This window comes from Streptopelia decaocto (assembly GCF_964273445.1).
Source record: "Streptopelia decaocto genome assembly, chromosome: 2".
NCBI lineage: Eukaryota > Metazoa > Chordata > Aves > Columbiformes > Columbidae > Streptopelia > Streptopelia decaocto.
This window is the reverse complement of record NC_138655.1, coordinates 36,824,327-36,846,739: the sequence shown is the minus strand read 5'-3', so window position 1 is coordinate 36,846,739 and position 22,413 is coordinate 36,824,327. Positions and strand designations below refer to the sequence as shown.

General features: G+C 42.9%; 1 protein-coding gene across 6 annotated transcripts in view; it reads left to right on the top strand.

Moving 5' to 3' along the window:
• Window positions 1-305: 305 nt before the first annotated feature.
• TRIM55 (tripartite motif containing 55) overlaps window positions 306-22,413 on the top strand; it is a 37,301-nt gene continuing 15,193 nt past the window's right edge. Inside the window, exons 1-10 of one of the 6 annotated variants that reach the window (XM_082044062.1) lie at window positions 312-643; window positions 1,002-1,174; window positions 8,400-8,565; window positions 10,273-10,368; window positions 14,161-14,394; window positions 15,408-15,430; window positions 15,530-15,654; window positions 17,758-17,978; window positions 19,662-19,949; window positions 22,300-22,390. In XM_082044062.1, coding sequence (XP_081900188.1) covers window positions 455-643; window positions 1,002-1,174; window positions 8,400-8,565; window positions 10,273-10,368; window positions 14,161-14,394; window positions 15,408-15,430; window positions 15,530-15,654; window positions 17,758-17,978; window positions 19,662-19,949; window positions 22,300-22,390 — 1,606 coding nt within the window. In that variant the 5' untranslated portion in view covers window positions 312-454. Of the gene's footprint in view, window positions 644-1,001; window positions 1,175-8,396; window positions 8,566-10,272; window positions 10,369-14,160; window positions 14,395-15,407; window positions 15,431-15,529; window positions 15,655-17,757; window positions 17,979-19,661; window positions 19,950-22,299; window positions 22,391-22,413 lie in introns of all 6 variants that reach the window. The other 5 variants (XM_082044061.1, XM_082044060.1, XM_082044059.1 and 2 more) reach the window with 5 other exon arrangements.

Below are 22,413 nucleotides of genomic sequence, written 5' to 3'. Positions count from 1 at the left end.
TCCTGCATCTCATGGCCACAGCTCCTTGCTCAAAACAGAGTATTTATTGTGTGGCTGGGCTGACTGGGGCAGCCCTGCACTCTCTGCTTGCCATGCAGAGATAAGGGGGGAGTGCATTGCGCCTGCTTATCACTCAGCCCCCTCCTCCTCGAGGGGTGAAGGCTGCCATGTGTGAGTGAGGAGAGCCAGGGCTCTGCCGGCCGCCTCCCCGTCCCCCCACTAGCCATCACCTGTCCCCGCCTGTCCCCCTCTCACGCGCTTATATGGGCACAGCAGGGTGGCATCTTGTGACGCTGTGCTGCTAAAAACAGCCCCCGGCTCTCTTCGGCCCCTCGTTTAAACAATGTCCTCCAGCCAGAGCAACCCAGAGAGCCTCTGATCACAGCGCAGCCTTGGACTTATTTCAAGGGAAATTAACCCGGAAACTCCTCCGCGAGGCAGTGATCCCGAGCGTATGCCCCTGGAAAAGCTAGGGATGAGCTCCTCCCTGAGCTACAAGTCCTTCTCCAAAGAGCAGCAAACCATGGATAACCTGGAGAAACAGCTTATTTGCCCCATCTGCTTGGAGATGTTCACCAAGCCAGTGGTCATCCTGCCCTGCCAGCACAACCTCTGTCGGAAATGCGCCAGCGACATTTTCCAGGTAGGTTTCTTCCCACAGAAAGCTTTGCTTCCTGGGCAGCACTGGCTGAAATGAATGGAAAAGCAGATTTTGTAACACGTTTTGGTTGCTTGCTTTTAACAGTCAGTAAGATGGGGAAGAGGGAAGTGATTTAAAGCAGAAGTTGAGTGTCCCCAGGGGCCAGGGCTGAGCTCAGAGCAAATTAAAGTGTCACCTATTAGTGGCAGGGACATGGTCGCCCGTGTTGAGTGCTCTCCTGGAGATGACTTGTTGGAGCTACCCTGTCCTTGGACATACTCACAAATGGTGCTTTTGATAGAGGTTTTCATGGTTCTACATGGCCTGATTCACCTCTCCTTGTGCTGCTTGGCAAGAGCAGGCCTCCAACCCCTACCTGCCAACCAGGGGAGGCACAACTGTGGCATCGGGAGGACGCTTTCGCTGCCCTTCCTGCAGACACGAAGTGGTCCTGGACCGGCACGGTGTCTACGGGCTGCAGAGGAACCTGCTGGTGGAGAACATCATCGATATCTACAAGCAGGAGTCCACGAGGTAACGAGTGAATGTATGTCCTTCAGAGGGGATTTGCCGCAAAAGCAGACATGGCCCAGGAGGTTGGTGGCCTTTGTCCTTCTGTTTGGAGCACATGAGGTTGATCGAGATGTTTTCTCTCTTGGAAATGCAGAAAGAGGTCGTGCTGTGGTGCATGCCTGTCTGTTTGCTGTGCAATGAAGTCAGCTCTCACTGAACATAGAAAACTTTATCCAAATAGATACTGAATTTCCCTGCTTCCACTTTCAGCAGATGATAGTGCCATGCTTATTCACATGAGCAACAATTACCCCTGCAAGCAAAGCCCCTGAGGTCAGCATGGCTACGCACATGAATAAGGGAAAAGCAGCTAGGTTCACAAGGTTTATTTTAAAAACAGTTCATGCGATTCTTATTTGTCTTTAACCTGCCTGTTCTCATGCTAAAGAAGGGAAAGAAATTTCAAATCTTGTTAGATAATCCTGAGGGACACACAGTGCAAACAAGAAGAAAACTGAAATTCACACAGAAGATACCCTGCATCATAATGTCAAATCAAAATTCAATAAAAAAATCTCCATTCCTGTCAGCTTAGGCTGTGAACTCATGAAATCAAGTCTTATTTAGGACTCCATAAAAGAGAAGGAATATCCAGAAATAATATGTATCAGTGCTGTGTGGGCTGGTTTTGTAAAGCAGGGTGTTTTGTACACCCGAAGAAAGGGTTAATCCTGGCTGTGCTCCCTGACAGTCTTTCCAACTCACACCAACACAGAGCTGGGTTTCGCAGCAGCAATTAAGTGGTATCACCAGAGCAGGTGGACACAACCACCGTAGCTCAGTGCCTGGGACATCTTAGGGCACTTCTACCCTTCTCCGGCAGAGGAGGACAGTCACCAGCAGACAGAACGTTTCAGAGCCCAACGGTGGCTTTGGCTATTCTCGGCTGTTTGAATCCCTATGGGCACTATTGTAGCTGGGCATAGGTTGGAGCTCCAAAGCATTGGAGACCACAGAGTTGGCTTAAAATTGTCCGGACTGCTGCCCTTTGCACTCAGTGCCAAGGGAAGTTCAGCTACCCTTGTGTGTGTCATTCATAACCAAATATTATTTTAGTCAGGAAAATCTTGGAGGAAATGAATCAGGAAAGGTACGTTGGTGGACTTCGCTTTTGACCAAATAAGCTGGACACGTGTGGCATCATGTCTTTCTTGGTTTCATTGTGGTTTGTTTGTTTTCAGCTTACAGTTGTATTTAACTTAAAAAATAAATAAGTGCAGGTCCTTTTCCCATGTAGTTCACGGGCAATTAGAACAAAATTCAGTTAAACAAATGTAAGAGATTTAGTAAATTTCTTTAAAAATTCCACAAAAGCAAAACATATTATTAATAAAAGTGCACAACGGAAAAAAATACAAACGTGAACATGTATTTGCTTAGATATTTGTTCAGAAGTTTTATTTATTTAGTCTGTTAAGGTGCTTATTTAACCTTCATGTATGTCCTTAGAATGGAAGTTATCATCAGGATTATGTAGTACCAGCAATGCATAGCAGCATTATCTAAACTATTTGGCACTTTGTAGGCCTCAGCTGCTTATCTCCCTCTGCCTAATGTTCCTCAGGCTCCCATGAGAATGTGAGCGAGATCTGCCATAGCTTTACCTTGTGCTGTCCCACTGAAACCAAAAAAGCCAAGGGAAATCAAGCCTTCTCCACTTCTTCCTTTTGTACCAGTCTCTTCCACACTATGGGCTGGGGTCTGACAGAGGTGCATAAGAGGAAGGTGGAGGTGTGACCTTTGCCTCCTCCTTTTTCCCAAGACAACCCTTCAAACTGGCAGCACCTGTGATTTCCAGACAGGAACCTCTTCCCCTTGAGTCCTCCTGTGGATGTAACTCACCCTAATTACATGTGCCAGAATGGTGCCAGCTCCCAGCTGCATTTCACGTGAACTTAAGAGAGTGAGGGGTATTCAGATAGGGAGCAAGCTTTATGTCCTACTTAGGTAAAAATACTTTTTTTTTAATTTGAGTTTCTATTTTAATTTTTTTAAAATAAAAGCTGAGGCAAGAGGGGGCTATGGGGCTGGGAGGGTCTGCCCAAGCTCTCACATGCAGCTCATCCTATCACTAAAAATTACATCATATGGTCTTTTATCCCATCGCTCATCAAATTCCAGCTGACAGCAGTGTAGCCTGTTGCCCAATTTAGAATCTATTAGCAACACAAGGAAAGAAATCTTCAAGCAGGACATGGGTCCTACTAATCTTTAAAGACCAACAAAGGACTGAACCTGGCGAAAATAGAACGGGCTAAAATACTAAACCAATCTTTCAAAGTCTGTAGGCCACTGATTACCTGAACTATCTGAAGAACACCAGGGTGCCTGCTGCCACCAGGAAATGGTAGCGACAGGAGGCTGTGACTTCTTGCAAGCTTTGGCAGCCTCTAATGAGCTTGGCTTGCTATTCCTGATCAGAGGGTGCTTTGGGCTTTGTTACCAGCTGAATCCTGATCGGGAAGGGTCAAGAGCTCTTTCTGCCTTGCACCTACTGGGGAAAGACCTGTCCCCACATCCCCAAGCACAGATGGAGCAGGAGGATCCCTGGAGGCTGTGCAGTGAAAGACATAGGGAGAGAGATCACCTGGATCTTCTCCAACTCCTCACAGAGACAAAGCCCCAGGCTCACCTATGCCTATGGTTTTCTTGGGCCAAGCATTCACAATAGTACTAGTGTTATGGAACTGCAGGAATCCCTATGTCCATATGAATTTTTATGGTCTTCTCATTTTTCAAGCTTCATTTCTACCCTGGATATCACTGGGCTTTTCACTGCTTTTGGGAGAGTCCATCATTGCGGCTGATTTTCAAGGACCAACTCCTCCCAGCTCAAGAATGGTCTGTCCCCAATTACAGGAACTCAAGCAATGGTGGCAGGATACCCTCAATGATTAACAAGAAGCTCCTGATAAAAATAAAACATTAACAAAGAAGCAAAAAGAAGGTGGACAGGTGACTCAGGAATATTTTGAGACACCATCTAAGCATGTACAAATGGACTTAGGAAAGCCAAAGCCTACCTGGAACTAAAGCTGGTGAGGGACATGAAGGCTAACAAGAACTTCTACAGGTACATCAGCAGCCATACGAAGATTAGGGCAAGTGTTGGCCCATTACTAAATGGAGCAGAGACTCCTGTGACAAAGGCCAAGGTTCTCAATGCCTTCTTTACCTCAGTCTTTACTAGTAAAATCAGTCTTCAGGAATCCCAGGCCCCTGAGACCAGTGGGAAAGTCTAGAGCAAGGAAAACTTACCCTCAATGGAGGGGAACCAGGTTAGGGAATACTAAAAAAAACTGGTAATCCTGATGACAGACATCCATGCGTGGTGAGGGAGCTAGCTGGTGTCATTGTAAGGCCACTCTCGGTAATCTTTGAAAGGCTGTGGTAATCAGGATAGGTTCCTGATGGCTGGACTATAAGAAAGCAAATGTTACTCCAGTCTTCGAGAAGTGCAAGGAGGAGAACCCAGTGAACTATGGGCTGGTCATCCTCCACTGCTCCCTGGAAAACTGTTCAGGCAAACCCTTCTGGAAACCATTTTCAAATATATAAAAGACAAGAAGGTGATTAGAAATAGTGAGCATGGATTTTTGAAGGGGAAATCAGCCTGACCAATCTGATGGCCTTTTGTAGTGAGATGTCTGAGTGAATGAGAGGAGAGCAGTGGCTGTTGTTTATCTAGACTTTCAACACCATCCCCTGTAACATCTTTATTGACAAACTGATGAAATAAAGCCTAGAGAGGACAGTGAGGTTGACTAAACTGTCAGACTCAAAGGGTCACAGTAAGCAGCATGAAGTCATGTGCAGGCCAGTCACTGGTGGTGTCTGCCTGAGACTGACACTGGGGCCAATAAAGCTGAGTCTCTTCACTAATAGCCTGACTATGCCTCACACAGTCATGCAAATTCTCTCCATCTCTTGACCAGGTGCAGGCCCTAGGTGAGGTGATGGTACAGGAAGGCCTACAGCTACCTTAGGGTCTTCAGTAAAAACACTATCAAAGTTGGATTCAGGATTTCGGTGGAGACTTTACTGGATTTGTAAAAATCCTAAGGAAAACATGCCTTCCAACTATCAGCAGTCCTCCTAAGGTCTTACTATGTCCTAATTAAAGTGTGCTCCTTTATACACCCAGCAACTTTGCATTTCATCACCAAATCATGGAATTACAGAATGGCTGAAACTGAACAGGACCTCTGGAAGTCTCTTGGTCCAGCCGTCCTGCTCAAGCAAGACCTGGTTGCCCAGGACCATGTCCAGATGGCTTTTGAATATCTCCAAGGATGAAGACTCCACAACTTCTCTGGGCAACCTGTGCCAGTGCTTGGTCACCCTCAGACTGGAAAGATGTTTCCTGATGTTCAGAGGGAACCTCCTGTGTATTCAGTTTGTGCCCATTGCCTTTGGTCCTGTCACAGGGCACCACTGAAAAGAGCCCGGCTCTGTCCTTGTTACACCCTCTGTTCAGTTATTTAGACATCTAAAGGTACTGATAAGATCAAGATAATTGTTCAGATCCCCCTGAATCTTCTCTTATCCAGGCTGAAACTCCCAGGTCTCTCAGGCTTTCCTCACAGGAGAGATGCTCTAGAGCCTTAAACACCTTCAGGGCCCTTTGCTGGGCCCTCTCCAGTATGTTCATGTCTCTCATGTACTGGAGAGCCCAGAACAGAACCCAGTACTCCAGGTGTGGTTTCATCAGTGCTGAGAATCCTCCTCTCCATAAAACATGCACAACACTGCACATTAAGGTCCAAACCCAATTTTAATGGAAAAGAATAAGTTTGTAGCAGTCAAACACAGGCTTATCATCTCAAAGAGCAGAGGCAGAGAATGAGAGCATAAAGCTATTAGGCCATTTCAGCAACCTGCCACTTCTTTGGTCACTAGCACGTCTGTGATGAAACTTTTCTTCTGCTAAAGCAATGCTGTAGTTTTCCTATCAGCCACTCTTTAATCTCCTGTTACAGGATCAACCACCATTTTAAACTTAGAGATTGTGTTTTGGCCTTTGCTACACCAACATAGACCTAGAGGATCCCCTCTAAAGTTAAGAATTGTGCTAAAAACTTCTCATTTTGCACCAGCTAGGAAGGAGACAGTAGATCTGTTTACTTCTAGTCTTCTGTCACTGTCTCTGTTTTCAGGGCCCTGCTAGTTCAGGGAGTTCTGCCAGGTTTCTTCCAGCTCTTTGCGGTACCTTTGAAGGTTGGCTACTTCTGGCTGAACTTGCTTGACACCGTCACCTTTTTGCTCTCTGCCATGTGTCTTCCATGCTAGTGGCACCATTCCAGTGTCAAATAACGTTCTGGTAGTTTCTGTTTCTGGTCTTGTAAATATCTGCAGGAAGAGCAGCTATTTCAGGCTTATTAATCACTTCGAAATTCATTGTCTGTTACTGCCCTCACCTGCAGGCCCTCCCACTGGTGCATTGGAACATGAATATATTAGGGGCTGTTTGCTGCATTTTTTATGTAAAGCATTTTTTATAGTGGAGACACACCTCTTTTGATTAGCATTAAAATGATGCTAGATTTGACACATTGAGTGCCTTATGTAAATGTATGCTGGAAATCCTGCTCAAATAATACAGGCTTCCTTCAGAAGTGTCCATCTTGTTTTACTCTGGTGTATCATGTTATATTGCAGATTACAGATTTTCCTTCTGAACCCTTTAAATTCCAGTGCCCTATTGAAATTAAAAAAAATATGAATGCATAAGATACATTCTTTGCTGCTTGATCTTTTTTTAATCATATCCCATTCTCTTTAGAAGAGAAAACCTGTACTTTGTCATTGAAAAATAAGTGCCATGTCTAGTCTACCAAACTGTATGGAAAATCTCTGCTGTAATCTAAAATAATGATTTTTCCATACATTTTTAAACTTGAATAGAATGACTGGTTGACTCCTTGCTACAGAGGTTTGTTTGGCTTTTAAAAATGTTTCCATATAATTCCATTAAATTCTATAATTTCAGAAAATATTTTCTATCTAATGATAAAAAGATGTATTTCTGTGATGGCCCTGTTCCACTTACTACAGCTAAACCACATTTCTCGTTCCAAATGGTAGCAGAATGGGATAATGGCTTATGTTGGAAATGCTTGACATGGCCACAGTAAGAGTGACAGCTTCTGGAATCTTGAACCCGTAGGTACATTTCATCCATCAATCGTCTGACCCTGTCCTCTGGTACTGCATCCTTACACACTCACGTGCTTGCCACAGATGTTCTCAAGGTGCTAAGCCTGAAGTGTAGGCTCAGAAAGCCATCAGCCTGCCCACGCAGACTGGACCAGAGCTTTCACTTACACTGGGAATGCTAGTTAAGTGGCTCATTTAAAGGAAGCTACAACTAAATTAGTTTCTGAAGTAGCCAGGATCAACTCGTGTGCATATGGCTAAATAATTTTGCTGAAGAGAAGATCAGGATGGAGCTGCAGCCTGGTGATAGTTCATGTCTTAGCACAGGAGAGGAATGCTTCTTTTGCAACCCATGCCTTTGGTGGTGGTTACAGTTGAGCTACCTACTGTCGAAAAGTTTGACACTGTACAAGCTAGACAGGTGCCATGCAGCTAAAATTTGTGTGTGACCTTATTTTGGTTGCTGACCTAGTGTAAAGTCTGTAAGGACCCATTCCTGTTTGATATTGACAGTTCTGACCTGGGCCTCACAAAGCTCCATCAGCAGAAATAAAGGTCCATCAATACCTACAACTCATGCTTCAAATTAATCCCCTGCATAAGAGCTTTGCTGCATTAAGGCCAAGTGCCCAACATCTTGCATGATGAATGTGAAAGAAATTACGTATGTTTCATATTTCAGACAGATGTTAGATAGCATGCTAATTAAACTACACGAGTAGTTTGAGATCTGTCTTAGTGAGGTTATTCACATTTTTAAATATGAGCAAGGGTTCAGTCACACTCCCAGCTGGAATCCCCATATGAAGTACTGTTGCTATATTGTCATCTCATCCTGTTGTGTCAGGACATTAAGCTTTACCGCTCACTATTTAGTCATCCCATGTGGCAGGTTTAAGTCTGTGCTGCACATTCAGGTCATCCTTGGACACTGCTATACAAAGGTACCATATCTCGTGCTGGTACCTTAAGTGTTGCCATCAGAAACTCACAAGCACTAAGTATGCTTTAAACTTGTTTTCTTTAGCAGACCTGAAAGGAAGTGTGACCAGCCAATGTGCGAAGAGCACGAAGATGAGAGAATTAATATCTATTGCTTGAACTGTGAAATGCCCACCTGCTCCCTGTGCAAAGTCTTTGGTGCCCACAAAGACTGTCAAGTTGCTCTTCTCACAAATGTTTACCAGCGACAGAAGGTAAATATCTTTGTGTTTCTCACAGTCCTCCCAGTAACTGACAGTACCATTGACAAGAAAGTATTCCCATGGGATTCCTGCGAGTTTCCAAAGGGGCCTGGGAGTGCTTTTCCCATCCCTGTGTGTGAGTGAAAGGTTCACACAAATCTGTAAGAACTCTTTTAGAAACATGGAAAAATAAATTTATGAGAGATCACACAGAAAGGTATTACAATGTCCCAATTTTTGTTAGTATAATGAGTAAACATTTTAAACAGTAATTTGATGTGAAGCTAAGGATCTCTCTTTTGAGGTTCTTAATCTCTTTTCCCACTCCTTTTAGATCAGAAAAACAAGTGGTATTTCCAGCAGATGAACTGGAAAGAGAACAGACCATTACAAATCAAACAGTTATCTATCAGGCACTTTTGCCTTTCAGCATCCTATTTTTAAGAAAAGTTGAGTGAAAAACCTCCTCCTGCAAGTGAACGCAGGAATATTCAATAGTTGGCAGCACAGGATGTACCTAACATCCTCTGCCCTTGCTGTCACCAGTAAAAGACTTGTTTATTTTTAATACAGTATTAATTTAAAACCTGACTCACTGGGTTATCCTCCTGAGATAAACAGCTCATTTTTCTGGAGGGCCCCAGTGGGGCAAGCAATCAGACAGTCCAAGTTTGCAGTCCCAGCCTCCAACTTTGTCACACAGATGCCTGTGTGTGGAAACTACAAATGAGAAGTCGCTTTAGGGAAGTAGTTACAAGCATCCTTTTCAATCAAAAAAGGAGGGAGAAGGGGGGAGAAGTTCTTGGATGGAATCCATGCCCCCTATCACTCTTTTTGCGTGCAGATCTGCAGGCAGTGGCTTTCGTCCCAGAGTGCCTGTGGAAAGGGAATGTCATGCCCCAGACTGGAGAAGTAGCTCAGAGCCTGCAGGATGTGTGCTTCAAAGGCCATGGACATGGTTACCTGTCACTACAGCGGTGTGTCAAGGGCCTCTTGCCCTCCCCAGCACCTTCACCAAGTTCCCTAGGGACTACCTTCTCCATCTCTCCTCTTCTAAGAATACCTCACCATCATTTCCATCCCCACACTCAGGCCATTTCCTCTTCCACTCATTTCCCTTGTGACAGTGGCTCAGGCTTCACCTTCCCCTTCTCCTTTTCTCCCTTCCCCTCTCAACAGAGCCCCAGCCCCACTGTCCTCATGCCAGGGGCTCTATAGCACCCTGGTCCCTCCAGATCCATGGGCCACCTCTTCTGCTGTCCAGGGCCAAGAGCTACAGTCCTCAGGGAAATACCACAGTGGTGTGGCTAGACTCAGATACTAAAAACACCCCCATACCCTCAAGAGACAAAGTGTTTTCCCTCAAACCCAAAGGGAATATTTTGGGGCTATCAAAACACAGTGCTTCACACTAAAGCCTCTAGAAGAGCCTCCTAGAACAAAGTGCTTCCTCCTTTTCAAGCCATAGTTTCTTCTCCAATAAAAGTTTCAAAATGTCAATGTTTTCATAGTGTTTTGGGAGAGGAAACAAATGTCAAAGTACTAGCTGGTAACTTGTGGGCAGGTAAAGCTCCAGTCTTCTTCGGTTCTGGTGGAAAGAGCTAATACCCTGGTGTGGCTCATTTGTATCCTGTTTCCCAGTGTTAGATGTGCCACCCTGACATGGGATGGTGTCTAACAGTCTAACACCCTCCTGCTTGCTCTCCCCTTACTGCCTAGTCTGAGCTGAGTGATGGCATCGCAGTCCTGGTGGGGAGCAATGACAGAGCACAAGGGATAGTCACGCAGCTGGAGGAGACCTGCAGGATGGTTGAGGTAGGTACCACCTCTTTAAACGCATCTATTTCGGCGCGAAGTCACGTCTTTCAAACTGCTGGTAATGATCATTCTTTAACAGACCTCACTTTACCCAAATGCATTCCCACGTTGTTTCACTAAACCATTACCTGTGGCTTTGTGCAGTATCAGCTGTGCTGCTTCAGCCAAAGAATACATCCTGCTTGGCACGTTGCCTCTGACATTGGCCATGTGGTTGAGGACAAAGAGTAAGGATAATCCATATCAGCACATCTTACTCAGCATTCTTAGTAGCATAGGATGTCACTGAAGTTAAAAGCATATCCAACAAAATGCCATCAACTCCCAGCTCATTTAACATCTAAGATACATTCTAGACCTGTAAAAGACCGGTATTTAGTCTAAAGCCTGACCGGTCCTGTGAACAGAGCCTTAGTCTCAGCCTCAGGGTAGCCATAGTGTGGCTCCTAAGTATGTCAGTGAACTCTGTATCCAGGCTCTTATTGGATTTTCTGGTAAAGGTCTTACTCTAGCAGAGCTGGAATTAGTTTTGTGTCATTCAATAGTAGAAGTAGCTTTCATTTCCTCCAAGAGGTTTGCATGAGCAAAGCAAATATAAATATCAGCTCTGACCAATTTGAGCAATAGACTGAAAAGAGCTCATACAAATTGATTTTATGATCAGAGTTTGATGAAGCATCTAGTGAAGGAGTCGCATCCCTTTCAGCCCAATTAGAATTATATTGACCCTTCAGAGCTGGAGCAGAAACAAGAAATGGCACAGAAAAAGAAGTTAATCCAAGATGTATAGATTCTAATTGGTAAGATAAATTGATTCCAGGTTCTACATACACAATTGCCCAAGGCTCCTGTTTCCTCAGAGCAAGGAAGAACAGAAAATGTCCAAGTTTGGTTTAAAGAACATAAACCCATTAGCCCAAGTAAATGAGACAGTGTGTTAGCAGCAGTCAGAGCTTTGTAGTCAGGAAGCCTTCACGTTGCAGGGATGAAATCGGCTGCTATCAGGACTTTGCAGACAGAAACAAGCCTTTCAAGCAGGTTAACTGCAGAAATTTGAATGATGCAAAAGCAAAAGCTTCTGCTCATTTAAGTTGAACTATCTGAACCAGAAACAAAACTTCAAACACCTTGTCTGAAGTATGGAGGAAACGCTGTGCTAAAAATACCTTAATAAATAAAACAGTTTCTGAAACTAGCTTCCTCAGAATCATCCACTCAGTTTAAAGGCTAACCTTTAAACCTGAAGCCCAAAGAAAGTGCAGCCATTTTACTTTCAGATATTTTAACAGGATTTTTACCTTTTAAGTCAAAGTTTGCAGAAAATAGATCTTAGAGCTTACCTTGGCACTTCCATGTTACACTTTAAGCAAATCACATTTCCTACCATATAAAAGCTTTGTCTGAATTGACATGATTTTGTCCTTGACTATTAAAAGCTACAGCTGGAGCTGAGAAATGTGCACACATGGAAATAACACTTATGATCCAGGATTGTCTCTTCCCTCTGCTTAACACTTTGCAGACCACAAAAAATACCTGTTTTAGCAGAAAATACATGATCATTTTCCTTTTAGCTGGAGTAAGCAATAGCCTACAGTTATATCTTTAGCTATTGCTCCTATCTTACCCTAAAAACCAGAGGGAAACAAAACAAAACAAACTTGTATAGTTCTTAACTAGTCGAAAGGTAGACCAAATGCACATATTACACTGAAAATATAAAAGGGAAAATAAAATGCCAAATACTGGAAAACAATAATAACTAATTAAGTACTGCTTAACCCTATAAACAATATGAGTAAAATAATGAAGGAAGAATTACAGTTTCTTTCAAATGCTAAAAGCATTGGCCAGTCAATACAGATACTTCAGAACAAACAGTACAACTCATGCTCAGTCTCAAGGACTCCCTTCTTTTTGCTATAGTCATGCTTTAAAAACCAAAAAGGCTGAGAACTTTTTAGAATGGAAAGTTGTGTATTTGTTAACTGTTTTCATTACTCAGAATCTGATTAGGGTAATTCCATCAGACAGAGACTTCATATGGAAACATTTTATACAGAAAGAGAATATTTTAGAAATATTTCAGCACTTGCCATTAGGAACCTCTTGAGGGCCACAGTTCTGTAATATCTGCTGGCAGGAAATAATATGTATTAGAGCTTAGAGAAAGGGAAGGATTTCTCAGGGCCCCCTGCTATCACTCTCTTGCTCTTCTTCCCTCAATGCTTGTCCTGTGTCAAACAGCAAAGATAGCATGCACCTGTATTGAAATTAAGGCTGTTTTACAAGTGATCTGAATGACATTTCAGAGAAAGTTACCATAGAGCATATCAAAGAGCAATCTGGAGCAGTTGGAACTGCAGGAAACACTGGTAGAAAGATAGGAGACAGGTGAATAGAATGACACCCAGGAACCATGACTCACTTGTTTTGAAAGCTTCCTTATCCGCACCCTGTAATTCACTAATCAGGAATTCCTGGGAAGTGGCCAGGACCTCCAGAAGGGCAGAAAAAGCCTGGCACCCTGCAAGGACTTTTAAAGTAGGAGTATCTGTTGAGTCTTCCTCATTGGAAGAAGAGGTGGATACTTGCATCAATGCAACAACACCTGCATTCACTCCTCACCCCTCAATGTAGACAGTGATTTTTGGTCACACGTCCATCTTCAAAACGCTTTGAACAATACAGAACAGACTGTCACCAATCATAGGAAAGAGGTCTAGCTGAAAGACAAGAAAAAAGTGGGATTCTCTCTGGCCAAGTGCTGTGAATAATTGGTCTTATCACTTCCAAAAGTGCTGTGGGACTCTTAATAATCCTGTGCTGCCAGGATCTCAGCATTATTGCCTCAAGGGACGAAGATGAGGAATTGATTCAACCTCAGTTCCTAGGAAAGAGATTTAAATAAGCACCACCATTCACAATCAGAGAGAACCACAATAAGGTTATGCCCTGGGGCACACAGATGACTCAAGTACTTCTATTTGGAAGACCTCAGATATTATAGATAACTTGTCTCTGATTTCCTCTACATAAATCCTCCCTAGCAAGTGCAGTGTGCTCTTGCTGGAGAGGACTCAATGAAGAAGTCATCAAAGCCATCCTTCTTACTCAGTGAAATATGCCGTGTTGTCTGGTTGGAAGGACAAAAAAATGTTTCAAAAAATGATGTGAAAATCACTTCCTGAAGGTAGCATTGAAACCTGGCTCCTCCTTGTCTTCATGTTTTTGTCACACACTGTTTTCTTTGTGGTACCTTTACCTCATTCAGCGCACAGTAAATGTAGCAGAATGGACACCTATTGTGAAAATAGTGTCTAAGAGGGTGTAATCAGGCCCAGCTAGGATCATTCCAGGTTCTGTGGTAGAAAAAGAAAGTTCCCCAGAGCTGATCTGAGATCACAGCGGCTTTAAAAAAGACATTCTATTTGTGCAAGTGAACACAATTGCTAATATGGTGGGGGTTTTTACTTTTCCTGCAGACTTTGATGTATCACTACAGACATCATAAATACCTTTCACAATTTTTTAGCAGACTAACAAGTTATACAATAGCCTGTTTGGGGGCTTCCGGTGGCTTGAAACTCACAGTTTGAGAACAGTTTTAAAACTTTTGTTCCAATAGCTTGGACTTTGAGAATTATAGAAGTCTCTGGGGTCATTCAGAATCCTTTGCAGTATTCAGAAAGAGGAATTTCTTTGATGAAAATGCTTCCTGTAAAAACTGTAAAAATAGAAACTCTTTTAAGAACATAACATGTTTAACATAAACCAAATGATTCACAGGAATGCTGCAGACGACAGAAAGAGCAGCTGTGTGAAAAATTTGATTATCTCTATTCTGTACTGGAAGAAAGAAAAAATGAGATGACACAAATAATCACTAGAACCCAAGAGGAGAAACTGGAACATGTCCGCTCCCTCATGAAGAAGTATGCGGACCATTTGGAATCTGTGTCAAAGCTGGTTGAATCAGGAATCCAGTTCATGGAAGAACCAGAAATGGCCGTGTTTTTGCAGGTATAATGCCAATAAATAGAGATAGTAAAATAATGATAGGTTTATTGGGTACTGTTCAAGCACTTCTCAATTTTAGGCACATTCAGAGTCTGGTCACCATTGAGTGAACATTTATACAAACTAGTTTTTTTAATACTTGCATCAGCACAGACAAACAACTAGTCTTTTTGTGACTAGTATCCAAATCAAGAACACGACTATTTGATATTTGCACCAAAATATACTATCCTGTGTACGAATTTCTGGTCCTCAATGAAGAAACAGGAATTTATCACTTTCCAACGTATCTTTATCACCACACCACATCGTCCATATGTGTGTGTATGAACTGCTGTGAGTTATAGGTTTCACTTGCATATTGACAGAGTGATTAGCCTTCCAACAATAAAATCTTTATGTTCCAAGTTGGATTTTTATGCCATTTTTTCCCCTGTTTTCTTACTATAAGCTTAGGAGAGCTGATTAGGAAACCGTTAGCAGCCTGTCCACTGAATTCGTTGGTGTAGAATTTCTGTCCTGCAAGTTTACAGTTCCTCTGTGTTAAAGGCTGGAAGGATGTTTTCAAAAAGAAAAAAAAACATCAAAGTATTGCCTTTAAAAAGTATAATAATCTTTCCAGACCAATAAAATTTTGTGGGTCCAGAAGTGTGCCCTTATGGGTAGTCAAAGATCTAGTTATTGTGACTAAAGATGGTAATGGGACAACCACTTTTCACCACAAACACACAAAAAAGAGAAAAAATATTTCTATTTCATTTTTGTAGAAATCATATATCTTTTCCATCATATTCAGATTTTAATTGAACATTCTTCAATTGACTAAAAAGTTTCCTCAGTTATATACTAATTACTGTCCAAATTCGATCTCATTCTTAGATCTCATGGCTGTCATTTATGAGATTCATATTAGTGTGTTTAGAAGCAGCCAGTGTAAGAATTAGACCTCAGTGCATAAAATCTCTGAAAATTTTGAACCACTTAAGAAGCCACTTATTTCCTTTTTGTTTTCACAGAACGCCAAAACATTGCTACAAAAGTAAGTATTAAAACTTGATACTCTTGATCTTTGTAATGAACTACAAATTACAAATTTATCTGCAAATACAAAGGTCAATAACCTATCTTTCTGTTTTAGAATTACTGAAGCATCTAAAGGATTTCAAATGGAAAAAATAGAGGCTGGTTATGAAAATATGAACCAATTCACAGTGAACCTCAGCAGAGAAGAAAAGATAATACGAGAAATTGATTTTGACCGAGGTATGTAATTTATTTCACCTAAATTGCTTTCTTAAATTGCGGCTGTGTGTGATTTACATGACAATACTGAGCAGGAAAACTGAATAAGGTATTTCTCTCCATCCCAAAGTGTAACTGCACCATTTTGTATCAATTATAATCAAAAGCAAAAATCCATTCCATCTAAAAAAATCACATAACCTGTTGACACCATTAATCTTACCTTTTATGTGACCTCAGTACTCTCTAACCTCATGATCTTTACTGACTCCTCACGTGAAGGGACCATAAAATTAAGATTTTATCTTATTCTGTAAAGTCCTTTTTTCCCTAAAAGATGTCATTATTGTATGGCCTATGGACTCTTGAAGGTCATTAAAGCAATAGAATGTCTACTAATAAAAGAAGTACTTACGAAATATACTTTTATTTTTTTTTATAATAACCAAGAAATGTGGCAGAAGCATAATCAAAATTCAATTACTAAACATGCTTGATGTGTCTATACAATAATGCAAAGTTGTAATTCTACATTTGCCAAAGTAGCCTGAAATCCAGGCTCACCTGTGCTTTACATTACAGAGTAAGCAACAAGAAATCAACCATAGAACCATAGAATGTCCTGAGTTGGAAGGGACCCACAAGGATCATCAAGTCAAAACAAATGTTTCAGATAACCAGATCTCTCCTATTAAAAGGCAGCAGTAATAGTAATTTTGTATATCTCTAATCTTCTTGCTAGCAGTGGTTTCTGCGAGGACATTTACCTTTATCAGCCCAGTTAAGGGGCCACCCATTGCTTACTCTCCTGCTACAACTTGTGCTGACTTCAGAGTGGGGGTTGCTCCCCACGAGGGACCCTGCGTGGCTGTGGTGCAGAACTTGGTCTGTAGGATGGGACCTGTGGTCTGGCCGCACCTGTCACAGGGCCCAGTGTAGTGGGACAGCAGCTGTGGCACCTGTCAGCAGCAGAGGAGCAGGTGCCATCTCGCAGGGCATGAACCTCCAGGGATTTGTCTTGGCAGGGACAGCCTCATGCCCAGTTTGTCCCTGCGATCATCCACAGCTGCCACGTCCCAGCCACACAGGTGCATCTGCCAAGATCGTGACCTTGTGCTCTGGACACACACCCCCAGCATGTGATGGGGAATGTGACACCCACCTCCTGGGGACAAGGCATTAGGAAGGGCTTTCGCAATGGGGACTTCAGTCCTGCACTTGAAACTTCTACTACAGTCAGTGAGGTCCTCTGCAGCCAAGGGACGTAGCAGCAGAGATTCAGCACTCTGCTTACAGCCATGTCTTTGCCTGTGGAAACATTTCTCCATTATAAGTGCATTCCTTCATTTGCCAATCTGCACTCCTACATACTCAGGCAGAACCACAACCTGTGAAGAATATGCAGCCAATTTGGAGCTTGGGTTAATGCATCCATCTAGGTTTATTTGTCTGAAGTGCTAGGATGGCTCTGAACAACATCTGACGTGTGAGGATGAATGGTGTGATTATGCAAAGTAAATGCATTGTTGGGGGCTCCCTCTGGAAATAAGACGAGCCACAAATGCTGACACCAGCATGTGTCAGATGACACAACAGTGACAGTTTGACCAAGTCTGACAGTCTGGTTTCAGGGAGATTAGTGTCCCAAACCTCCAGTCATGTATTGCAAAGCACTAACCTGGTAAATACATATTATTATTGTTTCAATGGTGTTTAAAACAAGCATACACATAAAATCCCAAGAGGGACATTTTTCCTAGCAGGTTGTGCCAGGTCAGGTATCCTCTCCCCAACAAGTGCAGGGCTGTACTGCACATCCCTCACAAGGATAACTATGTGGTCAGGACTTTCTGTCCTCCAGCCCATGGTAAGGTTCAGCTTAACATTTCAACAAGTGTGTGTGTTTGGTGTCCTCTCCACTGCAAAGCACCTGCTGGCAGCTCCATGGCAGTTCCCAGTGTGGGCTGGTGGGCACAGGCTCCTAACCAGTGCCCTCTCCCCAGCCTATGTCCTCTGCCAGTATCAGTAGCTTTGCTGTGCAACTGTAAATGGCATTCTAATTACACAAAGATCGCAGCCAACTTCACGTGGTGCCGAGCCCTGTCCTTTTATGTGTCCTCTTAGAGGAGGAGGGAGAAGAGGAAGAGGAGGAGATGGTGGATGGTGAAGATTTGGATGAAGTCCACACAGAGTCATCAGGAGAGGAGGAGGAGGAAGAGGTGAAGGAGGAAGGACCTGAGAGAGCATCTCAGCCACCTCAGCAGGACCCTGAACCACAGAATGCGGCAGGAGAACCCCCAGTTGAACCCACCCCAGTGCTGCTGCCTGCTGCCCCAGCTGCTCAGGTAAGTGTCCCTGGTGTCCTGCTGTCCTTCCGGTGGTGCTGAGGGTGCCTCAAAAGAGCAAGAAAATGCTCCTCTGTGGCCTATGGGCACCATACATCAGGAGTACGGCTAAGGGAATTAATGCACTGGAGAGTAAAATTGTCCTGCCTGTCCTCTCAACCTGCGTATAAATTATTTGATAGGGAAAAAAAATAGTTTGGGAGTTAAGCACATTACCATGGATGTGCTGTGATTTAACTCAGACTTACTGTTATAAATGAAATGGTTGTTAAAATATTTATACTAAGAGAATTTGGCATTCCCTCCAGATTTAGTGAGCTTTCCACCACCAGTTTTTAGATCCTACTTCTAATCTGTTTTCTGTGAGTGGTGTTTTCTCCCTTCTGTTCTGGTCATCCTAGGGATATTGTCTAGGTAGATGCAGGGCTGTCATACACTAAACAGAAGAAGAAACTGTCTCTTACAACCAGTACCAAAAAGGTTCAGGGTGTGAATAATTTAGGTCAGCACTTTTTCTTAAGGAAATCTATTAGAATGAGACCACAATTGCTTCATATTCTAAAAGACCTACATAAAAAAAAATACTTCATGTGCTACTTTAGCTGGATTTAGATACAATTAACTTAGTGAATTTTCCTCTTATGCAATTTACCCAGAGAAGCTGCTGAGCAGGTAAAGGCTGCAGTGAAGGTATTTGATGAGGTCAGTGTGAAAACAAGGGAGCATATAAAGAATCTTTTACTGTAGCAAGTTCCCCACAGTAAACAAGGGAAAATAAATGCTACAGATTACTTCTTGCTTTGATTCAAAAACATACATGAGTTTCCAGCAGCTGTGTGAAGATGGTATTAAGTCAGGCTGTATTGATTTAACCATTTTGTCTTTTTAGGACTTGCACTGACTTTAGCTAAAGTTATGTTGCCTAACTGATGCAGGTTTTCCTGCAAACAAGAGCTAGGCATAAGCAATTCTGCCCACTAACACTAAGTCCCTCACTTTTAAGTACTGATTGTAAAATGGCATTAGGAGATGATTAGATGTGGATGCAGACACAGCACGTGGGCATTGCAGTGTATGGGATACTGGTATTTCAGGTTTTACCTTCTGGTGTAAGAGAGGCAAAGCAGAAATGCTGAGGTGACAGCAGGTACAGTGTGGGTGAGCCCCTAGGGCTCGACTCAGGTACAGAAGTGCAGTTCAGCCGACTGTCCCAGTGCCTTTGTATTCCCCTTATTCTGACTGCTCATATCAATAGACTCATTGAAAAATGTGTTGTTCTTAACACAAAACCCAGGATGCTATTCAAAGCACCTATTGTTCATGGCTGGTACCAGTTCATGAGGGTTTTTTGCAGGATTTCTTATATTTTTAGGACTGAATTGGGTGTTTATCTGAATTAGGAACTGCTTGCTCACTCCTTTCTCAGCAAGTATCCCCCTCCTAGCTAATTCTACCCTCCTATTCTGTTTTTTAGGTAACTTGTTCTCTGTCCCATATCTGTTTTATTCAAATGACAGTTGCTTTTGCTTCACATTTGATTGTAATTGCTTTGGACCACATATTAGGACAAATCTATTCCTCACAGTGAGACATAACAAACACAGCATGTAGACCAACATGTCTACGGCAGGAAGGTAACATGGTGCACTCTGCTTGTTCTTCTCTTTATCTGTCCTGATTAAGGATGAGGTTGTGACACCAAGTGATTCTCAACAGACCCCAGAGCCTGACACTCAAGTGCCGGCCACAGCAGAAAACATGGATCCCTTATTTTACCCTAGCTGGTATAAGGCTCAGTCGCGGCAATCAAGCAGTCCAAGCTCAACCCCAGTGAGTGGGTTGGGGAAAGTAGGGCCTCCTGTTTCTCTGGAAACAAGTGCAAAGAAGGCAGAAGCCCCAGCAGCGGCAGCGATTGAGGAGAGTGCGCCAGGGAGTGGTAAGGAAAGTAATGCCACTGCAACAACGTCCAAGGTCAGTGCTACCGAAGTCACCTCAGAGTGCTGTGATGTGCAGCAAGGCGGGAACAGCAATTATTAAGGAAAATGTGACTTAATTTCCCTTTGCATGCTAAGGAATAGGAATAGGAATAATTTGGGAAATATGGAAACAGCATAAATTGTTGTTTCAGCAAATCCACTGAATTTACAGATGATTTCAGTATGTACCAGGCTGACTTTTTAGCTTCCGAATAGCATGCCGATGGTTGCTTGTGCTTAACTGCCCGTGCACCTCGCTTGTGCAAGCTGTTACCTGAGTTGCTCATGCACATGCTCAGGAGCTGGCAGAGAGGCTGGCAATGCCCCTGGGCATCAGATATTTGCATGTGTTAGTGGCAAACAAATCCTGTGCATGAGATTATTCTCATCACCTGTTGAAAACCTGTGTGCATAACATGCCATCCTACCGCCACTGGTAGAGCACCTACGGCTTGGCTTTGACTTCTGCAGCTCCATGGCTGCATTGGGAGCATACGCCTTCCCTACGTGAACATGAAGCTTTGCGAATACCTGGAGCCTTCTTGTGTGTTTGATTGCCTCTCAGTAAGCAGTGTGATTTCCTGCTCTCAGGTCTGTTGCAGAGGGTTTCCTCCAAGGCTTCTTGGGACCTGGTTAAAGGAGAGCATGAAGATAATATAATATAATATATTCCAGTTCTGTGTTAGACTACCAGCAGCATGATGAGATAACACAGACTGATGTGTTGGGTACAGGAGGGTGTTTTCTTTAAAATTACAGTTTTAGAGCTGGTATAACCTGAATTTGAACATTCCTTCTTCTGCATAATGCCATATGGGTCAAAGATCTGAGGAACAGAGCTGAGAGAGCTGTGTGTGAAGGATTTGCACACTACAGCTGTTCCTGCTCTAGTGCCTGGCTACCAGCCCATGAGCAGCTCTCTCCAAATTAAACCATCCTGATTTACAGGCTTAAGTCATTAACAAAGCAATTACCTGTATGTGTGTGACAAGAGACTGCGTGTGTGTGCGTGTGTGTGCAAAAGAACAAGTGAGCAGTATGTATTTCATGCTGTTTCCTTTAAAGTTGGAGTCGACCATTCAGCATACATAAGCAGCCCTTACATGATAAACCATCACGTAATGGGCAAAAAGTTAGAATGATAAGTTCGTACAGATATGATAAAAGGGACACTTAGATTTTAGCTGGAGGCTTTAGTCAGTGACGCTTGAATTTGGTGGTGGAAGCATTCTCGCTGACTTCAGTCTTAACAAAAGCAACGTTTGAACCCCAAATTTCGGTAACTCTTTTTCAAATCGGGGTTTGATTGGAAAATATTTGAGTGGAACAAAACAAATAAAAAATAAAAATTAAAATAAAAAAAAAAACAAAATCTGCTATGATAAATTTTCTTAATGATATTCCGAATCAGCTGGCAAAAGCAGGTAAATTCACAGTGAAATTAATTGCTGCTGTTTCTTTGTATCCGTTCCACTAATGACTGGGCAGCCAAACCTCACCTTAGGCAGGTAAAATCCTTACTGGGAAAATTCCCCAGAAGCCTGCCTGATTGTGGTTGGCTTCCTGGGTCCTAATTTACCAGCAGCAAGCAGAAGAGCAAAATTAAGGTTTGATGTGGCCAACTGAAAAACAGTGGCAGTGGTTTTCAGTCCCACCGAAGTAGCAATCTGGTACCTGGCTCTCTTCTTCATCAGGTACCAGGAGTGAAAACAGGTGCAGGAAAAAGATGTCAGTTCTCATTGACATGTGTATTTAGGGGTGCTGGCTTCTGGTATTTTCCCAGATCATGACCGACACTGACATTTTGGGAGGAGGAGGTTGTTGGGAAGTGTAGTCTGTGATTCTGGGGATGGGGGCAGGACGGATCAAGGGGCACAAGTGAAGATGGGGTTGCCCCTGGGCTGGAGACAGGAAGGGATAGGAAAGCACGAGAAGCAGGAAAGTGCGGAGTGTGCTGAAGAACAGAAAAAACAGAGTCACCAAGCTAGAAAAGGTGATGTGCAAGATGATGCTGCAGTCAGATTTACGGATCTGAATTGAAATTTGTCTATGTCATGAGTAAAATGGCCTCTGTCGTGTGGCAGTCATCATTTTTAAGTATGTGAACTTCAACTTTGGTTTTTTCCTGCATGTGATTTTTATCCAACCAACTCTGAAATGCTGTATTTGTTTACTTTTTTAAACCCTAGCTGATGCTCCTCACACCACTGTTTTTTCTCCCTTCCTCCGATTAAACAATATCATGGAGAAGTGCTGTGAAAATAGAGCTTTGTCACTGAACATAGTGATATTATTAGATCGTGTCATGACAACACTGGTGAAGCACTCTTCTTATTTCCTCACAGGAGTTAGCATTCTGCATATCACTTTTGGCAATTCTTATCATACTACATCGTCTTTGGAATCTGATACAATACATGATTTGTACTTTCATGGGTAGGAAATATTTTGTTTTACCA